Source organism: Ipomoea triloba, chromosome 12 (genome assembly GCF_003576645.1).
Source record: "Ipomoea triloba cultivar NCNSP0323 chromosome 12, ASM357664v1".
Lineage (NCBI taxonomy): Eukaryota > Viridiplantae > Streptophyta > Magnoliopsida > Solanales > Convolvulaceae > Ipomoea > Ipomoea triloba.
Genome location: NC_044927.1, coordinates 26648086 through 26670236, shown reverse-complemented (window position 1 = coordinate 26670236; position 22151 = coordinate 26648086). Strand labels below are relative to the sequence as shown.

The window sequence follows — 22151 nt, the reverse complement described above, 5'->3', positions numbered from 1 at the left end:
ATTCCTGTTTTTTCCTTAGTCATAGGTAATCAAACACAAGCGGTATTAACTACCCCTAACTATCAAATAACACAAGACAAGCGCTTATATTTAACTTGACAGCAGCATTAGAACTAGAAAAAACCAACGAAACTAAACAACATAAACACAAGCGGTTATGTTTAATTTAGATTAATATTCTTCCTATGATTAAATTAACACTAAGCCGTGATAGAATTAATCATAGTTGCTACTTAGAAAAGAAAAATTAATTATAAGAATCACTTTCTAATCTAGCGATGAATTGAATCAGATAATTAACTAGCAGGCCTCCTAATCATTAAATGAGACAACCAATTAAGAAAATAATGCAGAAGAATATTAAATACTCATTGCAGATAAATTAACTCAATAAAACAGAACTTTGTCTCTCAGTACAGAGAACCGGGGTTCACATAATCTTGACCAAGTTTAAGAATTAGCCTCGCAGGGCCATGAACCAAAAACTTAACAAGAAAAGAAAAAAAAAATTGTATGAAAATATAAAATAAAACAGATAGTCTGATTCCCTCAACTACAGAAAATCACTACTATTTATACACTCCTAATCCCAACAAAAACTCTTAAATTAAGGAAAATAATTAATCTAAAAATTAATATGGACCTCTCAAAAATAGACCAAAATGGTAGAAATTATCTTTGCCGTTCAATTCCCTACCGTTGCTGCTGTTGGCCGAGTCTTCTACGGAGCTCCTTCAAATTTGGCCGTCGAAATCTTTGATGCGGTTTCTGGAGTCAACAAAGTCCTCTCGTACGTACGTGCTGCGCAGGGAACAAAGAAAACTAACATTTGAATTTTCTTATTTCTTTTGTTTTGTTTATTTAGTAATTAGGTTATATAGTTTGGGTCAATTTTATTAAATAAATAAAGAAATGGGCTATGATGTTATGGGCTTATCAACCCACACTAATAAAAATATAACACTTAATTGGGCCTAAAACTAAAACTAAAATCTAAACTTTAATCATATCCAATAATTATTATAAAATATTTATTCTAACTAATTAACTCTAGAATTCTAAAAATATTAAAATAAAGTAAAATAAAAATTAATAAATATAAATATACTATAAAAACATACTTAAATTAAAGTGCAAAAATATTCTTGTCAGTGGTATAAATAGAATTATCCTTAATAGAACAATGGCCACATGCATGCATGAAGTCCAAGAGACATGGATTTTTTTTTTTTGAGTACTACTGACTCTGTTACAATGTAATATCTGTTCATACCTACTTTCTCAACCTACTGAAGCACAAAGAGTCCATAGTTGCCTCCACTAACCCACTCGTATCATCCATGTGAGAGTGTAAACCGGACACCGGATGTTACTAGACCACATGGTCTTTGGCCTAAGAGACATGGACTTTGGTGGCTACTTTTCATGGAAAATTTGAATTAGCTTTAAATGATGTTAGTATTTTCAATTATCAGTATGTTTATTTTATAGTTCCCATGCATGTTTTTAATATTTGCAAGTCTTCAATTTTTCTTACTTGTCTATTAAGACAAACTTTTGTATTGAGAAGTTCAAGTTTGAATATTATTGAAAGTCTTTGAGTTTGAGTTATATTGTTTGTGTTCTTCTTATTCCCCTTGTAGTCCTACATAAGTTGGTATCAGAACCTCAAGTTCCTAGGCGAGAACTGAGATAGCAGCATAGCCTCTCTACTTGTCACGATGTAAGATCAAATTATGCTATAGATCTGGATCCACCTTGCAAGGTGAATCCATGCCTATGTTCACAAATTTAAAACTCTATGTTCACAATTTTAGAAGTGTATGTTCTTAATTTTGGAACTCTATATCACAATTTTAGATCTCAACACAAAATTACATTACTTAATAATCACAAATTTTGAATTCTATATTCATAATTTTGTTATATAGATTCAAAAATTGTGTTATACTATTGAATATATAATTATGAAATTGTGAATATAGAGTTATGAAATTGTGAACATAGAGCTTTGAAATTGTAAACATAGAGTTCAAAAATTATAGACACTGACCTGGGTCTCGAGTCTATGACAAAACAACCGATTAAAATCTCCAAAGACCAACCGTATGTAGCCCAAAAAGGAGATTGAAATACATTCTTCAATTATTCTCAATAAAAAAAATACATTCTTCAATTATTCTTCAAAAACAAATACATTCTTCAATGTGCAATTCAATAATTCCCTCTAATTCAAATCTACAGCCCATCAAGTTCACTAATCAGTTACTCCTTATATCGTGGACCGCGGTACACGATGCATTGTGGACCGTGGTACCAAAACAATGTCGTTTTAATAAGTGGGAGTCGGAGCTCGTAGTTGACACTACTACAGTTCATCTCAAAAGATACTGCCTTACATTTGTTTTGAAATTATCGAATGAAACTGTAGTTATATCGAAATGTAACTGTAGTTGTGTTGAAATGTAATTGCAGTGTATATGAACTGATACTGAATAACAGTTTCACATTTGTGTTTTATATTATCAAATGAAACTGTAGTTATATCAAAATGTAACTGTAGTTGTGTTGAAATGTAACTGCAGTGTATATGAACTGATATTGAATAACAGTTTCACTTTTGTGTTTTTATATTATCGAATGAAGCTGTAGATATATCAAAATGTTATTGTAGTTGTGTTAAAATGTAACTGCAGTTGTGTTGAAATGTAACTGCAGTGTATATGAACTGAAAGTGAGTGGCGCGAATTCATCTGTCTGTTTTCATTAATCAAAATGACGTCGTTTTGATGCGCGGTCCACGATATAATTTGCGCTAATCAGTAGCCTGATAAGCCCATGCTCAAAATTTAACAACCAAAAATTCTTTTAAATCGAAAGGGTCCAAATTCCCAACTCCCCCAACAATGCAGCCCAAATCCACGTTGAATGCCCTCAATTATTGACCACTACTATGCATCTAATACATACACGTTGTATATTCAACTATTCTTGGGGATGCATGCTACTTTTGTGAGTTTTTGTCATATATAAATATGACTAGCTAGTTTTTTTTTTTTATGCGCGATACGCAAAAATTATTATTATTTTATATTAATATTTTAAATTTATTTAAATTATTTTTCTTTTTGGAAAACAAATTTATTTAAATTCTAGATATTTAAATTATTGTAAATAATAATAATAATGTAAAATATTTTTATAAATTTTATATTTATATTTTAGAAAATAACTAACCTATAACTCCAATATATAATGTGTATATTATTTTTTGAAAACCAAACTCGTAACGGGCATATATATTAAAATAGCTCAGAAATAGAAACTGGAGGGACAACGTCCCAATACAAAGTATGAGCCTGAGATAATGTACATTATGTACTAGAAATAATGAAACTTTTGAGTTAAAATAATGTTTATTATATATTAAAATAATGTATTTTATTGGTTAAAATAATGTACATTATAATATAATAAGATAATCTACATTATGAGTTATAAAAATATATATTGCACCGGACAGCATAAATAAAATTATGCGAATCGATGTTAGACTCTTATCCACACAATAACTATGGGCTATAGCCTGGGTTAGCATGCCTGAATATCCAGTAGCTTTTGCAGAAGGTACTGTATAAGCATTTACTTTTTTTTTTTGTCTGAGCAGTCGTACACGCACTATTCTTGACTTTAGCTCCCATTCCACCCAATATGAATGCCAAAATTGCAATGAAAACTAAAATGTAGAAATTAAATTAAATAACACAACTTACCATCTCAACCCGTTATATTTTATGTGTCTAATTTAATTAATAAAACTAAACAAGAATTATTTTTAATTCAATTTTCTCAAAATATTAAATTTAGTATATTAATAAATTTATATATTTAGAAAATATACTAAAATTACTATTAAACACAAAAAATTAAATTTAAAATAAGTAAAAAAAAAAAAAAGCAAAGAAGAAATGGTTATTTTAACCAATAAATAGTAAGTAGAACTGTAAGACAAATAAAATAGTGGCACCCGATTGCACCTCCACATGGAGGGTGTGGGTTTGAACCTTAGTGGAAACGATATTGGTTTTTTGTGCTTCATTTTGTTGACAAAGTAGCTATGAACAGATACTACATTGTAACAGCGTCAATAGTATTTAAAAAATGTAGATTATATAATAAACAAAAATTTATAAACTATTAAAAAAACTAAATTGACAATATTTAAAACAATTGATGGACTGAATAAAATCGATAATAAGGAACAAAATTATAAAATTGCCACACAATCGAAAGGCCAAAAAGTGTGATATGAGCATACATAGTAGAAGTTATTTGTGAGTTATTGGCAAAGAAAAAATTACTCCAAACTGAAAAGTACTGATGTAGCCTACAGCTTCTTTAAAAATATTACTTTTGCAAAAGACTAGTTTTTGTTAGAATCACTGTTTAGCTTTTAATTTTTGTTAATCTTTGGCCGTTGCTTCTACAGCAACGGCCAGTAAATTTTTAATTTAAAATTTTTTTTTTAAATTTTGTTGTTAAGTTGTTTTAGATTATAATTTTTTAATTATTTTTTATGATTTTGTTGTTAAATTTTTTTAAAATTTGAACAAAAATTTATGCAATATAAATGTAGTATATAATTTTTATTTTTATTTTGACATGTTTAATTTAAATATAATAAAAATATTAATTGTAATTATAATTTTTATAATGATATTTGATAGAAATTAAATAATTAAAATATTATAGGTAAAATGGTAGGTCCACAAAAAACTAAGAAAAAAAACTTAAAACTGATGGGGGAAAGTTTTTGTGATTGAGTGAGATAGTGGATGATGATGTGGATGATAGGTCCACAAAAAATTCAAGAAAAAACTCAAACTGATAAGGATGCTCTAAAGATATGCAAACAGTGGACTAAGAAGGAAGAAGCTAGAGCGAGCTTACCTTAAATATATGCTATTATTGTTCTTTATCCTGCTAACAGCACTTCAATTTTTGCCTGTTTCCCTGCTTCAAAACAAAATCTATCAATCAACACAAAAATCATGCAGGATGACATTCAACGGCATAATCGGAAAACTAAATTAAAAAAGAAAGAAAGAAAAAAAAAAGATGAGAGATGGTTAAAAGAGTAAAAAGTTAAACGTTTAAAATGAAATGAAGAAGTTCCGCAGAGGCTAGAAGGCGTAGACGACGATATGATATGATGGAGGAGATAGAAGAGGTGAGCGCGGTGGTGTATATGGCGCGCGCCGACGTCGACGCCATTCAAGTGGGTAGAAATAGTTTTTTTTTTTTTTTTTTTTTTTGGGACATGGCTTATATATAAACTACATATAACTGAAAGTCTGAAACGACAGTATGAAAAGAGAAAGTTCACGTGACGTGAAGAGTACGCGGGTGAAATTCAAAGCAAATTTCATTATCAACTTTCCAAGGAAAAATAAAACCTTTTTTTCAAATTAACCTTGTGATTTTCTGCTGTAAAAATCATGTCATTGTAAATTATTATTTATATTGCAGGTAGATCACTAATAAATATTTATTTTTAATATATTGAAAGTTAATTTTTAATGTACTAAATATATAGAGTTAATTTCATTTTTGGTCCTATTTATATGTGAAAATTCACTTTTAGTCCTTTTTATTAGAACATCCTCATTTGGTCCTAATATTATTGTGGCATGACCAATTTTAGTCCAACAACAAAATCATTGAAGTATCGTTAAATATAAAGACATTTCAGTCTTTTTTTAAATACAAAGTATGTTGAACCGCTATATTTTATGTTTTTTTTTTTTTTGAAAACATTCATAATTGAAGACCGAAATGTCCTTGTATTTTTAACGATATTTAAACTGATTTGTTGATAAAGGACAAAAAATAGTCATGCCATAATAATACTAGTACCAAAAGTGAATGTTCTAATAGAAAAGGACTAAAGGTGGATTGTCACCTATAAATCTAGGATAAAAAATGAAATTAACTCAAATATTTATTTAAAAATGAACATTTAATGTACTAAAAATAAATTTTATATTAGTGGTCAATGGTATAATGATTGATGCTCCACTATTTAGTCATAAGGACATCCTAATCGAGTTGGTTGGACTGATAATTCAATAATCACAAAGTTATAATTTAAAGTTGGACTCCATGTGACTAAAAAAGAAAGAAGGTAGAGCTTACCTTGAATATTTGCTAGATCCAGGTAACAGCAGTTGAATTATTGCCTGCTTTCCTGCTTCATCACATCTTCATTCACCATTCATACAAATCAATAAAACAACATCTATGAATCGATGGCGAGCGAGCAGTGAGGAGAGAGAAGTGGAGGCCAGAATGCGAGCTGAGGTACGGTGGTGGATAGGACGCCGACGCCGGCGCCGTTCCGGTGGGTAGAAATGATAGAGTTCTAACTGGATTTACGATTAGTTTGTTTTGGAACTCTGCGCATATATATATATACACAACTGCAACAAGAGTATGGAAAGATCAGAGGAACTTCAACTCACATGAATACAAACTTTTTCCAACTGGATTTTTAACCTTTTCCAACTTTCCAGGCAAGTGGCCACTCCCAACAACCGACAATAAAAAAGCAAACCCATATAATGATAGAGTTCTAGTATATGCATTTTCATTTTCTACTCTATCACTTTTATTTCGTGACATGAAAAAATATGATAGGTTATTTTCATCGAGTGAGTCTCGAAAAAAGTGTCAACATCAATCTTTTTGTGTGAAGGAATAAGAGTAGGGAGTATAACATGCATGAGAGTCAAGTAGTATTTTCCATAATGAAATACAAATAGGCTCACAACGTACGCAACAATATATTAACACATTACAATTCAAACAATATATCTATATGAGCCTAAAATGAAGACTAAAGCAAATTCACAGGTACTAATAAGGATTTAGACCAAAATGTCAACAACATTAATGTCAATTTGTGACAAATTAAAGTTTTGATAATCATAGTAAGGCTGGCAAACAATACTCCAAAAAACACTTTTAACCTAAGTTATTTTTGACATATAACGCTGATTATTTGGCGACGTAGTTGTAGGTGTCGTTGTAAATACAACTTCGACATCAATTTTATTAAATAATCGTCGTTATTTTTTTTTTAAATTGAGAAACAATGTCATTTTTTTAAAAAAATTGACGTTGTCGTCATTTTCTCTATAATGTCATTTAAGGATGAAGTATATTAGATTATAAATAAATAATATATAGGCCCTGCTTGATAAAATAGTTAGCTTATCAGTCAATTTTGACTTATTAATTGATTGTTTAACTTGGTTAAAAAATTAATATAAATATTGGGTTAATCAAAGTATGCTCAAAGCAATTTTTTCAATTAACTTTTTGAGGAAAAAAAAAAAAAAAAAGAAGACCAAATAGCTATCAACTAATTTACCAAATATTTTTCTACAATTCGTTAATGTTATCAACTAGTTATACCCTCTAATCTAATCAATAACAGTCATTTATCAAATAGGGTCATAATCTATTCTAAGAATATGATGTTCTTTTGGTAGTAATACTTCTGCTTTGTATGTATTATTACATCTTCATTGATTATGATTATATATGTTTTTTTTTTATTTTACTTTATAGCATATGGAAAAACTATTATCTTCAACACATTATTTTGGAGTGAAAACTTAAAAGTATTGATAGAATAAATAATTCAAAACAAAAACTAATAGGTAAAACATCTGATCTATTCAATATTTGCTATGAAAATTTACAGAAATGTCGAGAAAACAAGGAAAATGGATGGCAACGACGGAGAAACAAACTTGTCAGACATAATGAGCAGTATGAGAAACTTATCCAACAAAGTTATCAACTAGATGCTTCATCATCCTATAGTATCAACGATGGTGTATTCTCGAATAAACTTGAATAAACTTTCTCTTTTTACTTTGTTTCTATCTTATCATCTTTCTAATTTCTAACAACTATTTAAAATATATACTTTTCCAATTCACTTAGAGTGTGTTTGAAAAATGATTTATGGAAATCATATACCGAGTTTTCAGTATTTGGATGTGCTTGGAAAATGTAGTCAATGAAAAATGTGTTTCCCATTCCAGTATTATAACATGCGCACATTTAGTCTCAATTGTTACCAACCTGAAAATTTTGTGTTAAAAACTTTAAACAAAAATACATAAAATTTTAAATTGATACACATTTTTTTTTTTTTGCGGGAACAAATAGGGTTTAATTTTCAGTTTATGGGTTATGAATTTAGTTCATTGCTATGGTTGACCACTGCACCTAATGTTGTTCTAACATTCTTATCATTATACCCGACCTTCTTTTTAAAGGATGCATGCATTAGAATGGTCAAATTAAGTTTGGTCCATCAGTATGATCCAACCCACTTAGGGCATTCTCATTATACAAGTTTTTAGGTTGCAGAACAGGAGATATGAGAGGAAAAAGTAAGTAATTAAAAAGAAAAAGATAAAAAAGGTCTGAAACAAAAAAAAAAAAATTGTATTTACGTGCCCACGCACTTGGGTAGGCACTAATTGTGCGCCTCATGCGAAAACTCTAGCTAATGAAAAGAAATGGTATACGTCTGCGTAGTCCGCGCCGTTAAGAGTAAAGTAGCTCTACATTAGTGTAACATGTTTAATTTTATTTTATATACACTGCAGTTTTCTTTCAACACAATTATAATTTCTTTTCGATATAACTACAGTTTCATTCAACATTATACACTCAAATATGTGAAATCATTATTCAGTTTCATTTTATATACACTATAGTTTTATTACAACCCAACTACAGAATCATTTCGATATAACTACTCGACATTATATACTCAAATATGTGAATCTGTTATTCAGTTTCATTTTATATACACTACAGTTTCCTTTCAATATACCAACAGTTTCATTTCGATATAATTACAATTTCATTCAAAATTATACACTCAAATATGTGAAACTGTTACTTAGTTTCATTTTATATATAGTATATCACAAAACAATGCCCATGGGCTCTAATTATTTCTAGACCTAACTAATTACCTCTGGGTTTCCCTCCAATTGCCCAATTGATATTGGGCCTAAGTCCACTGCGGACAATCAAAACTCCATTTCTCTCTCCTTCTTCTGAACCCCAATATTCAAGGAATCTATATTACAGATTCCACAGCTCCAAAAGCAGCTAGCACTGTGTACTGTTGAAGTTTTGTCCCATTTCTGCATCCCTAACTAATATAATAATATAATAAGATGATCGATCTGCAGTTGAATGTTGTTAATCCATTGGCACCAAAAGTCAATTCAAGAATATATCCACAACATAATATATATGCATGCACAAAACAGCACTATATATAGATGCTTAGCTTGCAATATAATGCCTGAGCTTTAACCCACCGGATCGAAGAATTGAAGTAGCTAATTAAGCTTACCATCAATTCATCATCGTCAATCACCTCTCTAAGCTAAGCGCATTTAGTTTGTAACTGTATGTGATTATTATTCCATGTCTTCTTCCGTTAATCAGAAGCAGAAGGCTAATGCTGATAAGACCAAATTGAAATGGACATATATACTTCACTACACATTCATGGATGCCGTTAAGGATCTAGGCGGCGACATTATGAGTACGTTTCAGTTAAATTCTTTTTTTTTTTTTCTTTTTTTTCTTTTTTTCTTTTTATCGTTATTGTCTACTAATTTTATTAAAAGAGATACAAAGTTTTTTTTTTTTTTTAAATATATATTTCAAAATTTCTTACGCAGGTGTTACGGCATCTGAAATTCGGAGCCGCATGAATATGCCGGGATTAACAGAGGAAAATGTTCGTAGCCATTTGCAGGTACGTAATTGGCTTCTAATGGTGAGGTTTATTATTATAGCTAACAATTTAAAACTCTTTTTGGTTTTGTTAATAGCTATAGAGTTTTTAAAGTAGTTGGAAAATCATCATTTTTATCCCTCAATTGTTTGTAGTTCATATTTTTCAATTTCAACTAATTATCAAATTGTTTAAAATTTCATTAATTAAACCCTTTCGAGGGACCAAAATAGTTATTTTCTTATTTTTAAAATTTCTTCAATTTGATCCTCGAATGGTTTAATTGACGAAATTTTAAACAATTCAAAAATCAAATTAGTTAAAATTGAAACTATAAACTACACTGACAGTTGAAAAATTATTGATTGACCAAAATTTTAAATAGTTATTAATTATATTAGTAAAACATATGTATCACTTTCTTATTACTTATTAGATAATTGATATTACTATTAATTAAAAGTTAGAACTAGTTAACAACAATTTTTTGTAATTAATAATGAAAATAATATTTTTATCGTTTCCCATTATTGATTTAATGATGTAAATATCATTCTCTATTGTTTATCTATTCCAAAGCTGTTATCGGTTAATTAATAATGAAAATAATAATACTCCAATTCTACTTTGTATTATTACATTTTCATTAATATTGTGATTACCATAAAATATCCATTTAACAGTTTAATTTGAAAATTTACAGAAAATTCGAAATTTCTATAATAAAAAAGTACCAGGCAGGATGAACACAAAAGCCAAAATTCATCTAATATACCTGCTAGCCACCCCAGGAGGGGCCAGTGCCAGAACAAACTGGAGTTGTTTCTTGAGTGCCTGTAAGAAGTGGTTGATGAGCCCAGAAGACATTAAAATTCTTGTTCTTGATGTAACCGAAGACTTTCTCATGTCTGATAATGACAACATTATTGGACAAGTTAATCTGGATGAAGAGAAACTGAACATGATAATAGCTGAATTCGCATCTCTAATTTAATTTTATATATTATATAATATAGTATGGTCCTATACTTGAGCATTAGAGTTTTTTTGCATCAATTCTTTGGATTGTTTTGGCTATTTTATATCTGGGTGTATCTTAAAGACTTTAACAACTTTTGTATTAAACGATCAAGCTTTGTTGTTTCTTTAATTTCTTGAATATGGCTTTATTGTTTGTTACTATATATTTAAAGCTTTTTAATTTCAGATCCACCTCGATCATATTTCTTATGTATTGTTGCTAATTTCATGAAACAAAATCCATCTTTTCTGATGAGGTTTTGTATGTAGTATATATATACAACAATAATACCTAAAATATACAAGACTATTAAAATGGCACAACTACAATACGTACTGCATGCATGTGTGCATTGCGATTATACCGAAAATTAAATACATATATACATAAATTAATAATAGGTCTTGAGTTCGAGCAGCTACTTTAAAATTCATTAGGGAGTGTTTTGACACCCTTTAAAGTCATACTCAATATGAATAGAAATAGTCTTATTGTGCGAAATTTTAGTGGACCCTAATGAGAAAATTAAACTTGTGGTTAGAAAATAAATAAATAAAATTATAAAGTTACAAATCTCTAAAGCACCTTTAGTTTCCAATCAAAATCCATTTCGTGATATATAGCATGTATCCTTTCTCTCTCGCTCTCCCCTCATTCTGAAGACAACAATCTATAATGACCAGAAACAGATACACAACATCTGCAGCATTATAGAAAATTTTGTTCCATTTTTTTTAACTAAAGAAAAAGATCGATTTGACTTAAATTAATACATACCTTAGAGCAAGCTCATTAGTTTAATTTTTGGATAATTTTTGCAGGGACATATATGAGAGAGAAGGGAAATAGAAGAAGAAAATAAAGGGAAAAATCTTAAAACAAAATTATGTAAAAAAAAAAAAACAACAACAACAAAACAAAAGAATTGTTAGTCCTTCCACGCACACTATACGCCCCAATTCACAATCTCAGTGGAGCCCTACAAAAAATTGGTCATTGCAGAAAAAAATTCATTTAAAAAATTCCTCATTTCTTTAAAAATCATGTTATCAGTTTTTTAACCTGCAAAAATCCAAAAAAAAAAACAACAAATGGAGTTGCTCTTATATGCATACTACACACATGTATTTTAATTCTTCAAGTTGACAGCAACATTGAAATATGACTTTAAGGGCATATATTAAAGCTACTCTAATATAACTTAATGCAATTGAACCAATGTGGTTGGTGTGGTGGTTCAACACCTCGTCCCTTAAACATGAGGTTGGGATTCAATCCCCACCCATGCGAATGGAGCAACCCATTTGCTAGAGGGATAACTTTGAGCAACAAAAAAAAAAACTTAATGCAACACGCACATTTTGTAATTAACTTAATTTTTAATGAATGTAGTAATGTAATAATTTTCATCATGTAAACAAATCAAGTTGTTTATGAATTTTAATGAATTAGTATAAAATCCAAATTGAACTTACTCCAAACTACCAACTTTATAAGCTTTTTTTTTTTTTGAGAAAAAAATTGAGTAATTTTTATTACAGGTGGAAAATTAATAGATTGGCCTAAATATGAGGTCAAAAGCTCTTCTAGGTTGTCTTTTATATATATATATATATATATATATATATATATATATATATATATATATATATATATATATATATATATATATAAAAGGTTTGCAAAAAAAAAAAAAAAAAAGGATTGAGGGACCAAATATGGGCAATTGGGCAGCCCATATTATGGTCTCAACCCTATAAATGTTGGGTCCAATTACTCCCAAAAACTGTGTGTTTTGGGTGGGTATTGACATTGAGTATTATAATAATTATTGTGACTATACTATTAAATAATATATATTCAGTATAAATAATGTACTTTAATATATTAAAAATTTATATATATATATATATATATATATATATATATATATATATATATATATATATATATATATATATATATATATATATATATATATATATATATATATATATATATATAAAAGGTTTGCAAAAAAAAAAAAAAAAAGGATTGAGGGACCAAATATGGGCAATTGGGCAGCCCATATTATGGTCTCAACCCTATAAATGTTGGGTCCAATTACTCCCAAAAACTGTGTGTTTTGGGTGGGTATTGACATTGAGTATTTATAATAATTATTGTGGACTATACTATTAAATAATATATATTCAGTATAAAATAATGTACTTTTAATATATTAAAAATTTACATTGTATTGACACATTTTTATTACTCATATATTTTTATTATATGTATTGACACATTTTTATTATATTTCATTGACTATATAAATAAAATCAACACATTAAAAAAGTTCAAGCAATATTTAAAAAAAAAAAAAGATTAAAAGTAATAATTTTTTTTTTTTTGGTAATTTCACGGGCTACTCAGCCAAAGTGGGCCGACCCAATCCATGAGCCTAAAGTGATGACATGTACAATGTACTGATTTATAGTATAGATCAAACTAGTCCTAATCTAAATTCTTATAGAACAATTAGTCCGAGCTGGACAGAGTTTGAAAAAATATTCGAATTAGTCCACCTATTTGACACCTCAGCAGCTGAGGTGTTATTTTGAAATACAATTAATGGTGAAGAATGAAAAGGAGCATTATATTAGTTGGGAGGGAGTAGTGGAATGGCGGCCCGGCCAGCTATTCGTGAATACGATGGATGCCGTACGAGTAGTCTCGTCTGGGCGTTATAAATGTCCAAAATTGAATTGAAGGCTTTGGAGGCATTAGCTGTGTTAGGTTTGTCTTCAATGCTTGAAGTCGATGTATAGTTGACATATATACCACCAAGCCACCAATGTGCTGTATGTGTAGCACCCATTATACCACATATTAGCCACTCTCATTTTACATTAATTATATATTCATATCATGATATTATTACAATAATGGTCAGTGCTAAATATAATGTGTCGGTAGAGATCGCAATTTCAAGTCGTTGTCAATCCTCTTGTAGATGTCTTACTTGAATCCACTTCACACAGATCAGATTTATTTTGATGATAGTGGGTGATGGATTGTCAAGGACGGTCTTTTAAAAAAATGCATCAAACTGAATGCGAAGTTTATAGTAAGGCATTCAAATTTCAATAGGAGACTACAAGGTGTACTGAGTAGGTCTAACAATAGGAGACATCTATAAGTCCGTACGATATTCAATTAATTATCGTTCACATCGGGGACTGGGAGGCCCAATTAAGGGGCAAACTGGTCATATTAATTTTTTCATTTTGAACTTCCGACCTCTCTTAAAGGATGAGAGTACACGGTCACTCACGCTAACTAAACTGATTTCAATTGCATATATTATTACTAAACAGAGTAATATTAATATTTTAACCTTGAAAACTGATATAAGGTAATTAATTAGCAAATTTAACAGTGAATTTTGAAAGGATGGGGAGGACGTGCGGTAGAATGGAGCATGTGATAACATGCATGGATTTCCTATGATCATGTGCTTGTCAACTTTCTCTAATTATATCTTAATCATCTCCGTAATTTCTAATTATATACTGTAACATAAAGCAAGAAAGGAGATCGTAATTTTAATTTTTCTTTTAGGGATTCCCCATGCATAATCATGGCCTAATTATATCATTTTTCTTTAGTGGACTCTTTGATCTGATCTTCAGTTTTTTACTGGAAGGTAATTAGATGCACGTGGCAAATGGGACTTTATTAATTATAGTAAACTTTTTGTAGGGTATTTTGGTTTTTAACAACCCTAAACCCACCTAGTCTACGCTCCCATTATTGCAGAATTATATGTTTGTTAGTTACTTTGTTCCTACATATTTAGAAATATAATAACAAACTTTTCCGTAACTCCAACTTAGGTTACGTTGTCCAGGATTGATTGGTCCAAATCAATCATTTAAATTTTTATTATGTCATTATCAAGTCAATAATCTAATCAATTTGGTTAGATAGGAAAAAAAAAGAAAAGAAAGAAATACGTACACTTTGAACCTTGGAGTATTAATTAATTTACTAAGAGTGAGTTTGAAATAATGGTGTTATATATGGAAGTAGGCTATTCGTTCCAATCACATATTACTTACTAGACCTTTTACCTAACACTTTGATCAAATGAAATTATATAATTAAAGCAACCCAATTACTATAATATATTGATTGGACCTATTGATTATAGTGAGATTAGCTTGATTTGTGACACTTATTCTTATATATCTAACAAATATTTCTCGATGATTTAATATCAGCAAGGTAATGAAAGTATATATATTATAAAATAAAAATACAAAAGAGAAAAATTATTCTGATCCTCGTCACCTCGTTAGAGTTAAAGAAGCTTCAACTAACCTGCCTAAATTGTAGAAGCAGATCGAAATTCTTAGCTTGCAATTTGTTTGGCCATCTGATCCATCCATCATTTTCAATATATATTCTGGGAGGTGGCAATTCTTTTTCACTACACTTGTTAATTTTGAAGAGAATTCCCTTTTTATATTTTTATAATAAAGCACTATACTCTTGGTTGCTTTCACTTGTCTTTAAGTTCAAGCCAATTAAGGCCCAGCATCACGTTGAGTATTGGCTACAATGTCCCATTAAGTTTTCTTTATGGTAACCATTGGTGCAAACGAGGGATAATTGTAACAAAACTTTATAGTAACATACTAACCTCGTGTACTTCACATTTGAATTAAAGCTACAAAAGTATCAAATCATCAACATATAATTTGACGATATTTCAATTATTTTCATAATAAAAACAAAATGTGTTCACCAATAATTGAGATTTATACATATAATAAACTAGAAATATGAATTTGAGCTTTAAATATATTATTTTAGTGGATTAGCTAAGAAAATTATGATCAAACCAAAAAAACATTATAAAATTTATTACAATATTTTGTTTATTTGTTTCATAATAAAAACAAAATGTGTTCACAATAATTGAGATTTATACAATATAATAACCTATAAAATGTGATAATTAGCAAAAATAATTGGTCAAACCGTGGACAAGATAATAAAACAGAGCACCTAACGGCCGGCGATTTGTTTATTACATTAAACGCACCAGAATCAGAATTAGGTTGCACAGTCGCCGTCAGTCTATGCATGCACAGAAACCAACCCGACAGCCACGTGGGATTCTGATCGACGGCTCAGGACCTCCGGTTGCCAGAGCTGTGATTCATCGTGCGCTCCAAAGTTGTCGGTGGGAATTGCATGGCTTTCGGCGAGGGAAAAGTCAAAGAGAGGCGTGATGTAAGCACCTCTGTTTTGTATGGTTGGTACGGTGAGAATTCTCAAAACTGACGTCTAAATACTTTTTTTTTTTTTCTCTCTCTAGCAAAGTGTGTGTTTTCACGAATTTTGTATACGCAAATGGAATTAAACAATTTCATTTTCAAATAGAGACCAAGATGTATTAGGCATACCTTACTTATTTTATTTACTTCGATTAATATGTTTTTTTTATAATAACACATGGCCCCATGAATCGATTCAAAGCCCATACAAATGTAATTGAGCTAATCTAACTCCGAAATTCAACACCAAACTCTATACTTGTGCATGCATACTTAATGGCAGAAATCAAATTTTCATCTAGCTAAAAGAATTGTTACAATGTAGCTTTTATTGAGACTTGAACCCATGACATCTCAATATTGGCAGGGATGAGGGCAGCCTAATATGTTGTTAGTAAAGCGACAAAAAGTACAACATCAATGATAGTTTAGATCAACCTGTTTAGTAGGAGATTTTTTCTCTTTTTTGTTAGTACAGCTAAGAAAGAGAAAATAGAGGAGAGAGGCAAAAAAGAAAGAGAGAGAAAAAAAAAGCAAAAACAATTTAAAAAACGAAAAAGAAAACACACATATTAATTTTCCAGGCCGGGCGTGTGCACTACGCGCCTAGCTAGCCACAAGATGTGCGCCAAACGCGAGAGAACTGTTGTAGCTTTTCCTTTCTTTCTCTCTTCTCTGGGGCCCACAAAAAACTATACTTTGTTTTGTTTTTTTTTTTAATAATAAAAAACTATACTTTGTAAGAGATAAAACCTCTTAAAAGCCACTTCCCTTAAAAAAAATAAAAAATAAAAATAAAAACACACACCCTGCTGGGTACGAGATGGGCGCTAAACGCGAGAACACTATCCTAGCTTTGCCTTCCTTTCTTTCGTAAAATGCTATATTTACACTCATTTTAACTCTCAATTTTACTTCACACACAAAATCCTGATATACACACATTAAGGAGTAAAATTTAGGGACTAAAATTTGAGGAGTCTATGTAGTAGAACTCCTTTCTTTCTCCTTTAGGGCTCACAAAAAATTATACGAATTACTTTGTAGGAGAAAAAATCTCTTAAAAACCCCTTCCCATTTTTTTTTTTTAAAAAAAAAGAAGAAGAAAAGCAATCCCAAGTTTTTATCTCTACAAAAAATCATCCAAAACCCTAATGAGATTGCTAAAAGTGAACGTGACAAATAATTAATGACGAATCTTATAATTATTATATAATTCAGAGACAAAAGTGTAAATTTTTCGAAATTAATATTGATTTTACCTGTTGCCACCTTCTGCAAGTTGCAAAAGCAGTGATATGACCGGAAGAGAGAAAGGTGCCCCTCACCAGCTTTTTCTTTTTCCTTTTTCTTTTCTTTAATAATGGACTAATACACCACAAATGCATCTATCTTTCTATTTACTAAGATGTCATTTTGATTAGCTCCATAATCACCATCACAACAATGATTACCAACCCAATTACAAGTACCACAAAGCCCTCATCTTCTTCAAATCCAATACTTTACTTTCCCTCCCTTCTCTCTCACTTTAATGTAATTTCACCTTTAGGACATTAATATTCAATTTTTTGCCACATATATTATTAACTTTTAACTGTGAATATAATAACACAAGTTTCTTTTAATTTATTTCAATTTAACAAGTGTTGGGTCTTTACCATAGAATGCAACTACTTTGTTGATTTGTGGTCACTTAAAACTATTATGAAATACTTAGAAATATACACAAACTCTATATAGCTGTTGAGTGATGAGGGAAATATACTGTAACTATCCGATAATGTGTAATTGTGTATTGAGTAAACCTCGCATTGTGACTGATAGGGAATATACCATGGGCCTACCGACCCGAGCACATGATCAGATCTGACTTCATGCATAAAGAGGGCCATTTTCCAATTGCGTCCAACTTTCCAAGATTATGCACCTGACCCAACCTGAAGGCAAAACTTATTGTTAGCTTAATAAGTCGTTGCTCCAAGACCTTTAGGCTCGGCCTTGACGCGCCTACACGTGTAGTACATGCTGACTTTTCTGCGTGTGTCCCCTCCAAACTCCTATAAATATCACATTAAATGCTTGTAGGTGGAATTTTTTGACCATTATATCTCTATAGATACTTATACGCTTGAGAACTTCCGACACTCGGTCCTATATCTACCTGGGCTACTATATTATAATTTCTACTTGTATCCGTATACCCCAGTGTATTTACACTATCAATGACCCTAGCAGAAAGAATATCACAAAGAAATAAATCAGCCTAGGTTGTTTCAATTCAAACCAAGAAAGCCAATAGACCACTCCCACATGAAGTCAACTTGAAACCTTGTGGTTATCAAATCAATAGTCCAACCAACTTATTATATTTAGTTTTTTTTTTCTCATAAATATATTATATGATGTTAATATGACATGGTTATTAGTAAATACTACGTAGTAATCATGAATGGACTGATTTTACCTTGAGTTAAATTTAAAAGAAATTTATTTAGTAATCAAATATGAATAAAAAGCCAATTAAATAGTGCCATTGGAGGCTAAGCCGAGTTCTAAGCTTTATAAAACACAAGCCATTGGAGGCTTTCTTCACTCCATTTTTCATATATAAATATCTTGCCGGTTACCACATCAATAATTAAATTTCTTATTTTTTGTTAACGAAAAAATAAATACATTTTTAGTTCTTAATAATTCTTTGTCGTGTATTTTCTCTCTCTTTATTCTTCTCTTTCTCCCCTTCTACGCCTTTGCAACCAAACACGATACAGATTTTTTAAAATAAAGATTTCCTTTCTCAGCATTCCTTCCATAATTGTTTCATCATTAGCGTTGAATTCGCCGGAAAATTTTGCTCCGGCGACAGTATCAGTAGTTTCGCGGCAACTACTATAGGATCTGAAATTTTGTTCACAGTATTCTTTGCCGGAGTTTTTGGGCACCGACACTTCCCCGCCGGCGATTCAAGATTCGGTTACTTTTACCATTTCGGGGTTTACGTTGACGTACCGCTACTGTTAGAGTCGTGCCAAGAAACAGGAAAAAGATAGAATCTTTCTCTGTTTGGACTGGTGTATTGGTCAAGTTCAAGCATTAAAGCAACTGGGTCGCGAGATATGGATGTTTTCTTCAGCTCTGTAGATCGCGTCGGCGAGAAGTCAATGCTCTGATCTGAGCTTCTCCACTCTCAAAAACTCACACCTCCGCTTATTGCATTTTCCGGCGCCGAGCAAAATCAAGATGATGCGAATGAAGACAGGAACCGTGGCTCAACCGGCGAACCACAGTTCTCCTGCCGGCGACGGCGCCGGCAGAGAAAAGGAGTGGGAGATGCGGCCGGGTGGAATGCTGGTTCAGAAACGGAGCCCAGATTCCGATAACCTCCCGCCGCCACCGACCATCCGGGTCCGGGTCAAATACGGGTCGGTCTACCATGAAATCAATATCAGCTCCCAAGCCACTTTTGGTAACAACCCATTTACTGTTTTACCATTTTTCATTCTTATCAAGACTGTAAAATTGTAAATGTAATTGCAAGTAAGTAAAGTAATGATTTTTTCTTATCAGGGGAGTTGAAAAAGATGTTGACAGGGCCGACAGGATTGCACCACCAAGATCAGAAGTTGTTGTTTAAGGATAAGGAGAGAAACTCCAATGCGTTTCTTGATGTCTCCGGCGTGAAGGACAAGTCTAAGATGGTGTTAGTTGAGGACCCAATTAGCCAGGAGAAGAGATATGTTGAGATGAGAAAGAATGCTAAGATGGAGAGGGCTGCAAAGACTATATCTGAGATCAGCTTGGAGGTTGATAGGCTAGCTGGACAGGTAATTATACTCAATTTGGTTTGGAAATTATCAAAGATTGTACCTTTCTAAATAAAAAGATTGAATTTTTGGATTTGGGGATTCCCAGTTTGGAGATTTTAATGTTAGTGAAGCATGACTATTGACTAATTGGTTTGTTGGGAATGAATAGGTATCTGCACTTGAATCTGTTATTTCGAAAGGTGGGAAAGTTGCAGAAAAGACTGTTGTGAACTTGATTGAGTTGTTGATGAACCAACTGCTTAAATTGGATGGTATTAATGGTGAAGGTGATGTTAAATTGCAGAGAAAAATGCAGGTATATATAGTTAGAAGAAATTCGTAGTTAGTACGGGGTAAATCTGCCTTGTGACCCTAGTCGGCAAGGGTCACTGGACCACAAGGAGGTGAACTCACCTTGTGACCCTAGCCGGTAAAGGGTCCTGTGGCCATAAGAAGCTAAACCAGCCTAAGTTGTCTATAGCTGACCGGTTCAAACCAAAAAGGCCAATAGGCCGCTCCCAGTAGGAGAAAGTTTGTAATTTTATAGTTACCAAGTCTAATAGCCCGGCCAACTTAGCTGGGGTTGCCCCAGTAAGTCAGAGTTTTGTATGGATACAATCTTGTTATAGAAGCAGACTATAATTTGGTTATGGTGGCATCTGTTGTAGGTAAAAAGAGTGCAAAAGTGTGTTGAGACACTAGATATGTTAAAGATCAAGAACTCATTGCCAGATAGCAGCAGTGATAAGGTTAATAGTCCATTGCCTGCAAGCAATGGGAATCACATTCAGAAACACCAATCACCCTCTCCAGCTAAACAGCATCATCATCATAAACACCGGTATTCACACGATTTGATTTCGTTGCCAGTGCTCCATGAGGAGGAGCAGACAGGGCATTCATTTACAAATTCACCAGGAAAAACTCCACAACAGCAGCAGCCATCGAGGCGCTCGGCCTCAGGATCTGTGGTGATTACCACACAATGGGAGACGTTCGATTCTGCTCCAGTGCCCTTGCTGGATCACTTTTCGACGCCCACAACCACCACCCCGAGTTCGATCAATCATAGGCCTAATTGGGACTTGCTTTGAGGATGCAAAGCTGCAGAGTGAAGAAGCTGTGTGGATGTGTGTGTTGCATGTTAGTTGTGCTGGTTTGCTGCTATCCATTCCCCATTCTTTCTCTTGTATTTATAGGGTTTTTGGTCCGACTTATATATGTCACACTAAAGAAATAATTGGGGGCTACTTCAGTATATGTTGAAACAATATTATTTTTTTGTCTCATCTTTCCTCACTTTCCCCTCCATTTGCTTGTAATGTTTCTGGTCTTGAAAGAAAAGGTATATTGATACATTTTGTTTAGTGATTGGTACATTAATAAATAGGGTTAATTCCCAATTTAGGTGGCCTTTTTCATTTTTTTTACCACTAATGTTATCTTATTTTGTCTTTAACATTAGTGACGGTAATTGATTTCTTTTATTATCAACTCCTTAATCTTTCAGCACAGTTGTAATGATGAGCGTTGTGCTTGAATATGATTCTTACATAGAAAATTAGTGATTAACAAATATTAACTTTGACAATTTTATCATTTCCAAGCTAATAATTTATATTTTAGTAATCAAATTTAAGGAAATGAAATTAGGCTGTGTTTGGAAAAAAAAAAACTTAGATTACATAAATCATGGTCATACCACTCCCAAACAATTAGCAGCTAAAAGTGATTGTATTCCTTTTGGTGGCTCCTCAAATACTTGCAAACTTATAATAACATTATCCCTGAAATTTTATCACTTTCAAGATGACATCGAAATTTGTGTGTTTTTTTTATAATTATTTTTCTTTTGTTTTATTAGCCATGTGACTTGCAAGCTTGCAACCGCAATTTCAAAGTACAGAGGATGCCCCATGTGGCAGCTGCGACAATCTTTTTGTACTTTATTTGTTTTGTTTGTTAGATAATTGTTTTCGTAGAATGTGATTTTAAAAAGTGTAAGAGTATTACAGTAATATAAAAAAAAATAGTGAAATAATCACAAATTTAATGATATAGAAATATGACTCACTTTTAAAAGTAAAAGAATATTACACGGATAAAAATACCCTTAGCTATAGAAATTCAATTGTTGTATCTATCTAATTCAC

The 22151-nt window shown here is 31.4% G+C and overlaps 2 protein-coding genes and 1 long non-coding RNA gene across 3 annotated transcripts; 2 read left to right on the top strand and 1 right to left on the bottom strand.

The window, feature by feature from the left end:
* Positions 1–371: 371 nt before the first annotated feature.
* Positions 372–6413, bottom strand: LOC116000182. The gene is made up of 3 exons (XR_004094076.1): positions 6196–6413; positions 4951–5013; positions 372–801 (listed from the first exon to the last, which is right to left on the bottom strand). It is a non-coding gene; the product is annotated as an uncharacterized LOC116000182 (long non-coding RNA).
* A 3068-nt stretch (positions 6414–9481) lies between these two features.
* On the top strand, positions 9482–10835 carry LOC115999598 (transcription factor MYBC1-like). Its single transcript, XM_031239439.1, has 3 exons — positions 9482–9646; positions 9786–9862; positions 10545–10835. Exons 1-3 carry the CDS (start codon positions 9526–9528, stop codon positions 10833–10835), a joined length of 489 nt encoding a protein of 162 aa, XP_031095299.1. The 5' UTR covers positions 9482–9525.
* A 7981-nt stretch (positions 10836–18816) lies between these two features.
* On the top strand, positions 18817–21401 carry LOC115999940 (BAG family molecular chaperone regulator 1-like). Its single transcript, XM_031239911.1, has 4 exons — positions 18817–19658; positions 19760–20016; positions 20168–20314; positions 20667–21401. Exons 1-4 carry the CDS (start codon positions 19433–19435, stop codon positions 21090–21092), a joined length of 1056 nt encoding a protein of 351 aa, XP_031095771.1. The 5' UTR covers positions 18817–19432; the 3' UTR covers positions 21093–21401.
* Positions 21402–22151: the final 750 nt, after the last annotated feature.

What these genes read in the sequence shown, in the direction of transcription:
- LOC115999940 (XM_031239911.1), top strand. Translation starts at nt 19,433, where the DNA reads ATGATGCGAATGAAGACAGGAACCGTGGCTCAACCGGCGAACCACAGT. An exon ending in CAGCTCCCAAGCCACTTTTG is followed by an intron (nt 19,659 to 19,759) that starts GTAACAACCCAT and finishes TTTTCTTATCAG; the next exon opens with GGGAGTTGAAAAAGATGTTG. An exon ending in TTGATAGGCTAGCTGGACAG is followed by an intron (nt 20,017 to 20,167) that starts GTAATTATACTC and finishes GGGAATGAATAG; the next exon opens with GTATCTGCACTTGAATCTGT.
- LOC115999598 (XM_031239439.1), top strand. Translation starts at nt 9,526, where the DNA reads ATGTCTTCTTCCGTTAATCAGAAGCAGAAGGCTAATGCTGATAAGACC. An exon ending in TCTAGGCGGCGACATTATGA is followed by an intron (nt 9,647 to 9,785) that starts GTACGTTTCAGT and finishes TTTCTTACGCAG; the next exon opens with GTGTTACGGCATCTGAAATT. An exon ending in ATGTTCGTAGCCATTTGCAG is followed by an intron (nt 9,863 to 10,544) that starts GTACGTAATTGG and finishes GAAAATTTACAG; the next exon opens with AAAATTCGAAATTTCTATAA.